This window comes from Pseudonaja textilis, chromosome 3, assembly GCF_049901715.1.
Source record: "Pseudonaja textilis isolate UNSWEBS1 chromosome 3, rPseTex1.2, whole genome shotgun sequence".
Taxonomy (NCBI): domain Eukaryota; kingdom Metazoa; phylum Chordata; class Lepidosauria; order Squamata; family Elapidae; genus Pseudonaja; species Pseudonaja textilis.
The window spans coordinates 100,283,479-100,295,548 of record NC_141992.1 but is presented as its reverse complement, the minus strand read 5'-3'; the positions used below and the strand labels follow the sequence as shown (position 1 = coordinate 100,295,548).

General features: G+C 34.6%; 1 protein-coding gene across 1 annotated transcript in view; it reads left to right on the top strand.

Annotated features, from left to right (window-relative positions):
- Positions 1-12,070, top strand: part of PAPPA2 (pappalysin 2) — a 180,782-nt gene that overhangs the window by 47,453 nt on the left and 121,259 nt on the right. Inside the window, exon 4 of the mRNA XM_026703214.2 lies at positions 10,660-10,953. Within this exon, the coding sequence (XP_026558999.1) occupies positions 10,660-10,953 (294 nt within the window). The remainder of the gene's footprint in view (positions 1-10,659; positions 10,954-12,070) is intronic.

Here is a 12,070-nt window from a genome sequence, read left to right as displayed (position 1 = left end):
CAGTGAAATGTGTGAATTACATCATCCTAATCCTATGTTATTTTGGAATACTGAGCTGATCTAAGTACCCAGCTGGCCTTTTGTTATAGATTTGTATGCCTATATGGATTGATTTTATTATCCTTCCTGATGAGACCGACAATCTATATTTAGGGTTCTCAGTGTGAGCTCTAGTTCAGCATGATTGTTAGTCATTGTGCTTATAGTAGATAAAGAGAAACCATAATGGTGCAATTTCTTCCCTAACGTGTGCTTCCACAAAATGAGAGGAATTTGTCTACCAAAATTAAGAATGACATTTTAATTTTACCAAAGATCAAAAAAACTTACTCACTGGTACACTGAACACTGTTTAGTCCCATTTTAATGTGGACAACTGGATTTGGGGTAATTTTGAAATCCACTGGGCACTTTGTGTCATACAAGTTAAAGTCCATTGCATCTTAGAGAATAGTACCAAGTTACTTGAAGCATTTGATTTGTTCCATGATTGTCCTTCTGAAGTCCATTTTAGGATGCTGGTTTCATAGCAAAAGCAAGTATTTAGTTTTAGAACCATTAATTGATAGCAAATGTTCTTTCCAGCAGTCAAAGAAAGGGTTCAAAAATCTTCTTCAATCTATTAGAGTTAGAGAATAAATAACAAAATTGTCTTCTTATAGTAATATTGAGAGATGCATAGAAGCCAGCTTCAGTGGGTGATAATTTGGCTTATCTAAATTTTAACCACAGAAGTGATGTAATGATTCAAAATCTAATACAGTCCCATTTAACTCATTTTTCTGCTTGAATTTCTCCTTTAAATAAGTTTTAGGAAATTCCAACAAGAATTTTTATATAACAGACAAGTCAAATGTAGCAGATAATGGTCAGATGTGGAGCTCGCTTCTTCTTTGCCAGAATAATTAGAAAATATTAAATCAAAAATATATTTAAGATTAACAAAATACTGCATTCAGGGCAGAGATTAGTTTGTTGCTGTTTTTCAGCCAAATGTGATTAAAATTAAAGCCTGTTTCATTAATGAACAGTCTGAATAAAAGCCTGCATTCTTGTCTGCCAGTATGTTTTCTGCTTCAGTCCAGCTCAAAATTCTATCAGAGTATACCATTTTTTAACTATGTTAATAGAAACAATTCAAATGAAATTTACTTCCATTTTGTTACAGTTCAACATAATTTTTGCAGTTCCCCAGCCATTGAAATTTGGGCTTAATAATGTGTAAAAACAAAGAGGCCAAGAGTGACCTAGATGGTTCTTGATTTGTTTAGAAGAGATGAAATCTACTATTGATGCTCTAATTGATTGTAGTTTCTTGGCTAATATTACAATACCAGAAGCTCAGAGAGATGACAGTGGTAATTCACCAACAATAACAATATCAAAATCTAGAGTCAGTCTCAAAGAGCTGAAGAAGGTTGTTGGATGAGAAGCAAAACATCTTCAAAGAAAAACCATTTGCCTCTTGAAAAAGCACCTCTGTGACAACCATGACCTGGATGACTGAGAATTTTCCTAGACATTTAGATCTAGATTCAGCTTCTGTTCTTTAGCAAATAATTTGTGAAATTGATCTTCCCACCCAATCATGTAGATGTGACTATCTAGATCTGAAGGCTTCTGGGAAGAGGTCTGGCAGCTACTTGCCAGACTACTTCTCAATTATACAGCAGAAGTTTGAGCCAGATGTAGAGACTCCTCTTTTCTTTTTTATTTTTAAATATTTTGATTTTTTTTAATACTATCTTAGATGCTGCGAATGATAGTGTATTAGTTTAATTAGAATTAGAATCACTTTTATTGGCCAAGTGTGATTGGACACACAAGGAATTTGTCTTGGTGCAAATGGTCTCAGTATATATAAAAGAAAAGATAACATTCGTCAAGAGTCAAGAATCATAAGGTACAACACTTAATAATTGTCATAGGGTACAGTAAGCAATCAAATCATACTAGGAAACAGTCAATATAAATAATAAGGATACAAGTGACAAAGTTACAGTCATACAGTCACAAGTGGGAGGGGATGGATGATAAGGAGTGATAAGAAGATTAATAGTAATAGTAGTGCAGACTTTGAACAGAGTTGAGGGAATTATTTGTTTAGCAGAGTAATGGCGTTCTGGAAAAAACTGTTCTTGTGCCTAGTTGTTCTGGTGTGCAGTGCTCTATATAGTGTCGTTTTGAGGGAAGGAGTTGAAACCGTTTATGTCCAGGATGTGAAGGGTCTGTAAATATTTTCACAGTCCTCTTTTTGACTCGTGCAGGTCCTCAATGGAAGGCAGGTTGGTAGTAATTGTTTTTTCTGCAGTCCTAATTACTCTTTAAAGTCTATGTCTCTCTTGTTGGGTTGCAAAATTGAACCAGACAGTTATAGAGGTGCAGATGATAGAATCAATAATTTCTCTGTAGAACTGGATCAGCAGCTCCTTGGGCAGTTTGAGCTTTCTGATATCTTTAATATCTTTGAATGGCCTTAATAAAACCTCTCTCTCTGTTGTATTTTAAAAAATCTTCATCAAGCAAGTACTTTTCTTTCTCTCTCAGTTTTCAACACTTGATTTGGAATTCATCATTAATGAATATTGTACACGGTAGAGCCATTCAATACTACCAAGCAGAGAACTGCCCCAATGTTGATAAAAAGGGAAAAAACAGACAAAGCAAATTTAGTGAAAGTTAAAATACCTAAAAAAAATAAAGAAGAAAGAAAATAATGGTATAAAAAGAACTATTGGCTTCTGACTTCTCCCTTTTCATGTTTGTTAATTTGCAAAATTTGTGGACATCCTTAAAAGTCAGATGGCAAATGTATTATATTTACCGTGCTGTTGTAAACAGAATTATTGGTTCTATGGATAAATAGAAGCAGTTATTCCAGAACAAAGTTAATTGAGAGGAATAACTGGGGGGGGGGGAGTGGGGAGAGCCAAGGATGAGGGATTTCCTTCACAGCAGCAGTTGACAAGAGGCAGTGGAAAGAAAGAAGAGGAAGCTCTGGGAAGATTGTGGGGTGGGGGTTTGCAATGGAGTGATATCCTGGACAGGGAGATGATTCTTATCCTTAATCATCATATTAAGGAGCTGAAAGCAGGTCAGAACTGCAGCCCCAATGGTTGTGGGGAGGCAGGGAAGATAGGAGACAGGTCTGCCAGCGCATTGTACTATATTGGGAAATCAGTGGTGGTGGCTGAAGGATGCTGTACCAGTCTTGTCTTATTTTCCTTGCAGAACTATTCCAAGATCCTTTCAGATTTTGGTCCAAAATGTGGACCAAACCATTTTATTTTGGCCAACCATGACCAATCTAAAATAGTTTGGCAGAACTTTCCAAATACAATTTTTGTTTCAGTCTTGAAACAGAAATATTTTCTGATTTGTCCACGCTTCTTTTATTTAGTAGGCAAATTATTTTATGTAGATTTAGCAGACCTACTGAACTGTAAGGAAAAGGCATATAATCAGTGCTTAACGTTTGCACTGTAGTATGATTATCACTTGGTACAGTATCAGTCGTAAATTTAAATAAACAAATGTTTAGATTGAATAGACGTGTATAATTGCTCATTAGGCCTTTAGAATACTTAAAGAATAAGAGCACTGCTATTAAATTTTCAGAAAGGTAGAGATAAACTGCTCCACAGTCACTGGGAGTTAGTTGGCATCTAAATTAAATACATTATTATAATCTGTTCACAACAGTGAAAAATGTCAGCTGCCAGTTTAGGTGATATTCACCTTCATACGTATCAAGTTCTCATGAGCCTAAGATGTTGTGATGTATCATTGTAATATATGTGCAGGCTAATGCAATATAGTTTTGCAATTGACAGAAGAAAATGTTGTTAATGCACAGATTTTCTAAGGTCTGTCCAGGATTTTTTGGTATGGCACCCAATGTGTAGATAACTACTGGGATCACCATAGCAAGTTATGCCATAATCTTTCAATTTAAATTTTCAGATCTTTATACATTGTGATATTTCCATTGTTTTTGTCTTCTATTATTTCCTGGTATTGCTACATCAATTATCTATACTTTCTTCCTTTCTATGTCTGGTGTACTATGAGCCAAAACTTTATTAGTTTGTATTTGGAAATCCCACAAAATGCTCATTTTCTACTACTTTTTCCCTTCTATGTTCCCATGAGTTTTTGACCATTTTCACAATGTTCCAGTGAATCATTTTGGTGACTGTGTTATATTATTGTTTATCATCCGTTTGTGCAATCTTCTTGCCCAAGCTGGGTGTAATAATAAATGAGTATTATTATGGCTGGTTGCAGAATCAGTCAGATGTTTAGACTCAGCTTTTTTTGGATTCAGTTTTTTATATGCGCCTATTGAATCCTTCACAAGGACTCAGAATAAGCAGATTTTGTTGTTCGATGGTGTTAAAAGTGTCACTGTTCCAAATAAAGCTGCCTTTTGCAATTGACTGGTGGTGGTTTTGTCAATGCTGACAGTATTCAAGTGGTGCTCCAGTTGTTTTAGGATTGTACCCAAGATGCCTATTACTGTTAGAATTGTCTTTGCTTTATTATTTATTATACTTTATTATTCTAAAATAACATTTTGTCACACCAGTTGTTGCATTAAAATATGCCAATATGAAATATGCCTTTAAGTGCATCTTTTTCAAACACTATATCAAATATTAATAATACTGTCTTAGACCACACATTCCTAGCCATAACATGTGCTTGAACTGATTGTATTATACACCTTGATTAGTCTGATGTTTCTACATTTTTCAACCATAATTATTGTAGTATACATATTAGTGAAGATGCAGAGAACCCTCAACTTTCCCTTTTCCATTTCTTTGAGTTGCATTCAAAGGATGGGAAAGAAATCTGTTCAGGTGTTAAAAAAAAATACACAAGCTGGATCTGCTGGTAAAATAAGATGTTAAAGTTAGATCAGAATTTGAAAATGAAAAGATTTTTAGATTTGTTTTTGAATCCAGCAATATATCAGGTGACAACTATTTTGAACATTTCTCATAAAAATGTAATACAGGTGCTATTCTGTAATTTTTTTGCTACACATGCACCAACATTATGACCTAAAAGTCAAATTTGGAAAGCAGTCAAGCTTTTTTTCATGATATTGATGATATTCTGAATCAAGTTGATAAGGATTTGCCAATTATGTATCTGAGTCTGCAGATTTTACTCCATAAAATAAGCTGCCCCATAAATATGATAGTTAGATGATAAAAGATAGACAGACAGACAGATAGATAATAGATAGGTAGATAAAAGATGTCCTGCTGAAATTGACCAAGGAGCTATTACTTCCAGGCCCCTGTCTATAAGCTCATCAAATGTTTCCAAGAAGCCCACAATAAAGTCTGAAAGGCAATAACTCTCCTATTTTTGCCTTGAAATCACTGGTATTTATAGACTCACTTCTGCATTCAGAGACTTTGCTTTGTTTTCATAACTTCATCTTCATTAATATACTTCCCCTCTTGGTGTCCAGCATGTAACTTTCCACAGGTTGTTGGACTCCCAGTACCTTATTCTATTGGACATGTTGACTGAAGTTGCTGGAATTTGTGAACCAGTTATTCACAAATAATAGGGCATTGTGATAGTTACTTCTATAAGTCATTATAGAAGTTTTTTTTTTAATTTTTACTTGGATTCTCATTTCATATTGATTTATACAATGCATAATTTTATTGTTCTCTCTCCTCTCATCCCAGAACAAATCTTCAATATTATAAATATTGTATGGAGCCTGGTCATCTTAGAGAGGTCTATTTGCCTGTAAAAATATACACCTGGTTCTCACCTTCTTGGCCAAGAAAATAAGAAAAACATTGGCTATGACCCAAGAACTTTAGTTGTACCTTCTAGCTACACATCATGCTTTATTGTTTCAGCTTAGGGCCATATTCCACATGGAGCTTTTAACTTCTGCACTATCTATTGATCAGTGTGTGCGATCTTGCAGAAAATTTAAGCAGCTTCACTTTCTCCCAACATATGCTTCACAATTGCCCATTCCCATTATACTAACAACAAAGCTTAGACAATGACAAAGCTTAAGAAAAGTTGAGATTTTAGGGTCACAGTGTCAGGTCTTGTGATAATCAGCATTGACATTTCGGCTTTCTTGGTCAGTTCCAAGTTGTCAGAGGCATCAAAGTCTTCTATGGTGCTTGAATACTTGAAGCCTGCTGAGCATTTTATGAAGGACTAAGTTCCTGTGTGGTAAATTCTCTGTCCCTAAACAGTTGCCAAAGCATTGGCCTTTGGAAAAGGAGGATTAATATTTACTCGGGTTGTGATCTCTTTTGTGAATTCATTTCACAGTACTTAACTTTCATATTTGATGTGAAAGTCCTGGCCTTTGTAAGAATTAGCCAACTTGCTAATGGCTTAAAGATTTGTGAAAGCAGATTCATATCAAGCCCACATGTAAAGAGCAACAGCGCATGGAAGAGGCCACAACAGATACAAGAGAGGGAAAGGAGTGATTTGTATCCAAGCACCAAAGGCCTTTTTCATAGACTTTCATTGGGATAATCAGTTGGGCTTTCATCAGCTAACCAAAACTTTCATAAGAAAGGAGAGGATTCTCAAATGAACTTTTCTTTATTTGCCCATTTTGAAAGCAATCTAGTGACCATAAAGAAAGAGGGAATGAAGTCCAACATTGTCATGATAAATTTTACAGGCCTTACTCTGTTGTATTTTTTCATTTGGACGTAAAGATGAGAATAGTCAGTTTTAAGATATTTGTGACCTCAGTAAACATACTCACTGTTCTTTCTCCTGTATTTAGAGATTCTAAGCCCATATTTAATATGCTACTTTACTATAAACTCACTTTTTTGAGAGACAGAGAAAGGGGGAAAAAACAAGTAGGACTAAAAATGGTGGACTTATATAACGGGATATTAACATCTGCTAAGATGCCGAACACATGGAGGGAGTCACTAATTTCACTAATCCCGAAGGGGGACACAGATGCTAGATTGATACAAAACTATAGACCAATTTCTTTGTTGGATGTAGACTACAAAATATTCACTACTATTATTGCTAATAGACTAAAGAAAATTCTGAATGATTATATACACTCAGACCAAAATGGATTCCTTCCAAACAGACAAATCAGGAATAATTTAAGAATAATAATGGACATTCTAGAATATTATGAAGCCCACCCAGAGAAACAAGTAACCTTTGTTTTCTTGGATGCCCCCAAAGCGTTTGATAACCTTAATTGGCAATTCATGATTCAGCAAATTTATGATATGAATTTCGGCACCAAATTTGAGAATATTTTAAGAGCAATTTACTCGGTACAAAAAGCCAATATTATAATTAATGGGGAAAACACCCAAACTTTATATAGAGAGAAAGGAGTTTGACAAGGTTGTCCCCCATATGCTCTTTATATTGTCATTAGAAGCACTATTAGAACGAGTTAGGCAAAATTCAGAAATAAAAGGATTGAAAACTAGAAAGGAAGAATACAAACTGCAAGCATTTGCAGACGATATGGCTTTTATTATTGAAGACCGAATATAGAAAGGACAAACATTAATTAAGGAATTAGAAAGATATGGAGCCATGGTAGGACTGAAAATCAATAGACAGAAAATTAAACTTCTAGCAAAAAAATTAACAGAACTACAAACAATAGAACTAGAAAGAGTGTTCAGACTTCAAACAACAAGAAAAAAATCAAATATTTGGGTATATGGTTGACAGCACACTGTAAGGCGATAAAGGAGAATAACTAAAATAAGCTACTACAATAAACAAAAAAAGACTTAGAACTATGGACCAAAATGCAATTGTCATTGTTAGGAAGAATAGCAGCCTAAAAATGTCTATATTACCAAAATTCCTATATCTGTTCCAAACCATTCTAGTTAAATTACAAAAGACCTTTTTCAATAATCTTAATAAAACACTAGCAAAATTTATTTGGCAGGGTAAAAAACCCAGAATAAAAATGAAACTATTACAAGATATAAAGAGCAGAGAAGGTTTTGGATTGCCAAACTGAGAACTGTATTATAGTGCAGCAACATTAGTTTGGTTAAAGGATTAGATCAATTTAAAGAACAAAAGAATATTAACTATAGAAGGTCATGACCTGCAAAGAGGATGGCACGCCTGTCTGTGGGATACAGGACCCACCAAACAACAATATTTCCATAGACACTTGATTAGAGATTTGCTAATCAATAACTGGATCAAAGTTAAAAAGAAACATTACATAAAAATCCCAATATGGCTGTCCACAATGGAAGCGACAACTCACGCAAACAATTTAGATTTGAACAAAATGTTAAAATATAAAGACCTATTAGATAGTCATGGAAACTTAAAAACAATACAATATCTCCAAGAACAAGGGCTACAAGTAGACTGGTGGCTTTATCTCCAAATACAAAGCCAATATAAAAAAGACACAAAGGATCATGGAATATATCTGAAACCACAACAATTAGACAAAATTTTATTAGGTCCAGATAAAGAAAAAAATCACTAAAATTTACAAATACCTTCTGGAAGTAGAATTGGAGGAAGAAGTAGTGAAAGGATGCATGATTGCATGGGGTCAAATATATTGGACACAGTATAAAATTATCAGACTGGGAGACCATATGGAATAGAAATCACAAATTAACAAAACCAGCAGCATATAAAGAAAATGCATATAAAATGTTCTATAGGTGGCACTTACCCCTTTCAAGATTAGCGAAAATGTACCCCAAAATGAGTCCCATATGCTGGAAATGCAAAAAAAAGATAATATACTACCATATGTGGTGGTCTTGCCCAGAGGTTCGAAAATACTGGCTTAAAATCAAAGATTGGCTAAAAGAAATCACCAATGAACAACCAGATCTAGAACTGGAACTCTTCCTATTGGGGATCTTAAAATATATATATATATATAAAGAGCATAAAATGCTTAATATTACACATATTAACTGCTGCCAGGATTGCCTTTGCCCAATGTTGGAAACAGCCATGTATACCCTCAGAGAAATTTGTTGTACAAAAAGTTATGAACTGTGCAGAAATGGACAAGTTAACACTGAGTTTAAAAGATAAAGAAGCTTCAATATTTTATAAGGTGTGGGAACAATAGTATAACTGGATAGAATGGAGATAGATTAAAGATAGATAGTTATCAAATATAAATAATAGATAAAATAAGAATGTAATTACATATAAATTAATATCTGTAAATAATGCATGAATTATTGTTATAAGATAAGCACTACAAATTGCTATTATTAAGTGATATATTTTTTATGTTTTTAATGTAATCAAAGTTAATCAAAGTTAAAAAAAAGAAAGGGAAAAAATAACAGTTACAAAAAAATCAATCAACTAAAAGTCACAGATTTTATAAAACAATCAGTTAAGATTTAAACCTCTCCTTATTATTGAGACAAGACATACTATTTTGCTCTTTCTCTCTGACAGTTATGTTAGTATCTTCCGTTCTGCTCCTAATATACTTTGGATATCCCCAATAAGAAAATATAGTCCAAAGTTGCAGTTTATGCTGAGATGTATATTCATTGACTGGGAAAGATTGCAAATTGGATTAATCTTTGTCTAGGGTTCTGGTTGTAAATTGGAGAAGCTTACTTATAAGTTGATAAAGAAATGATTTCAGGGGAGTCTTCTCAAATAGCTAACTTATACTTGAAAGATGTTAGCACATGCCTGAATTTTTAGATTTATTAAAGATTTTCTTCCCCATTCTTCAAAGATCTTTATTGTTTCAAATTTTGTATTTTGTGCCATTTTGTAAATTGCAATCCTAAAGGCAAAAGCTTTTTTCTTTTTGACCTGGACTTTAGTTTCTAATTTAAATAGTAAGATCGCTTATCTCTTCATGACTTGCAGTAATCAAAATAATTCTGTTTCTCACAAAAAGATATTTATTTTGTATAGTTGATTCAAAAATCTTATAGTACAAATTTCAATATTCCAAATTTGTCTGCATACTTAATTTGTTTATAACATTTTAATTCTAAATCTTGTTTAGCCTTTTGCCATTTATTTCAAACTCTTTAAGTTCTTAAATTTATAATTATTTTTTATTTTGTTCAGGAATAAAATTACATTTACCAGGTGCCTTTCCAAAGCCTTAAGATATTCAAATAAGCAATTTCCAAAAGCGATTAGAAGTAAGGTTAGGAAATCTAATGTTCTTTAAAAGATATCACTGCAATTGTGAGCTTGATTATTAATCCTTTTGTCTCTTGGTATTCAGACTGTTGAGGTTGCTATTTTGTAGTCTACTTGCAAGGAACAGCCATTTGGGGTACATGTGAGTGATCTCGTCCTCTCCTTGTCTGGAGAGGTTCTGAAGAAGTTCCAGAGGGGGTCTAAAGAACCGGTCTCTGCTGCAGTTTTCATCTCCACTCTCTATGGAGATATGTTTAGTTATCAGGTGCTCACTTTGGATGGCCTTTATTTCAAACAGCTTGCCCACTTGTTTATCTGTTTAGATTGCTAAAACATGGACAGGTGGATCATAAAGAGCCCTTTCCCAGAAGTAGAGCTGACTTTCTATAGTGTTTGAGCATCAATTTATCTCAGAATTCAAGATTGTTTACCCATATTCTCTGCGAATCACATTTAGTTCACTTCCCATTTCAGGTGGAGTAGTTCTAAATCCAGCTTACTATGGGATGCCAGGTCATACAAATACTATGATCCATGAAGTAGGACACGTCTTGGGACTCTATCATGTCTTTAAGGGTGTGGATGAAAAAGACTCCTGTGATGATCCATGCAGGGAGACAACACCATCCATGGAAACTGGAGATCTCTGTGCCGACACTGCACCTACACTCAAAAGCAAAGCCTGTCGGGATCCAGATCCTATCAATGACACCTGTGGCCATATTTCTTTCTCTGGAACTCCCTTCAGCAATTATATGAGCTACACAGGTAAGGCAGGAAAAAACCACTATTCCTTTATCAGGTTCAGAGATGGGTATCAACTGGCATGTACAGTCCAGAGATGCTGAGAGCCATGAAACAGAATAGCTAGAATTTGAATGGCAAAATCCTAGCTGCCCTGATTTCACTAAGCAGTGTAGGGGATAAGTTTGGTCTAATGGTTAGAAACTAGAAGACTATGAGTTCTAGTCCCACCTTAGGCATGAAAGCTGGTTGGGTAACTTTGGGCCAGTCACTTTTTCTCAGTCCAACTTACCTCACATAATTATTGTGCAGAAAATAGGAGACAGAAGGAGTGCTAAGTATGTCCACCATCTGGAGTTATTTAAACAGTAATAAAGGCAGAATAGAAGTAAAATAAAATAAGAATGAGTTCTTGTGTTTAAAAATGTGAGCATCTTCAGTTTTAGTTCTAATGAATGGAACTGGTTGGAAAATAGAGGGGCAACTTTTAGCACCCCACAACCCCTTCTGCATTTACTGTTCAGAACAACAATGAATGGGGGATGTACTGATAGCAACAGTGAAGACTTGTCCACCTGTGTGATAGAACTGTGCTACATTAATCCTATACGTTCTGTTGGGAGATTTGCCTGTTTGAAATATTTTCTGAGTTCCGGGGTGCTGGGGGGGGCTAGAATCCTACATAAGTAATATGCATTAAAGGAATTTCATTTCCATTGCGAAACTGTACCATCTTTGCAGCTATCAACTCATGCAAGTATAGACTGCCAAGGATTCCTGGTACTAGAAGTATATCAGGAATATAAGATGCCCAATGGATTATTCTGTCTAGCTCTTCAAAGCAGTCTATCTACTAACTGAAATCCAGTTACATGCTCCTCAATAACAGGAATCCTCCTAATTTTTTTTAAAAAACCCTTATAAGGGATGACAGAAGTGTCTGTAGCACTTAGAAGATGAACACCATTCAGCCTCCAAAAAGTAGTTCATTTCATCTAAATTTGCTGTAAATTTTAATTGCTCAATTTCTGTGCTTTCAGCTACAACAAAGCATGCTAGTAGAAACCAATCCCAGCACTTAACTGTTTTATCTTGTTATGTTGGATTATTATTAAAGGCATAATAATACAGCCAGTAAAGA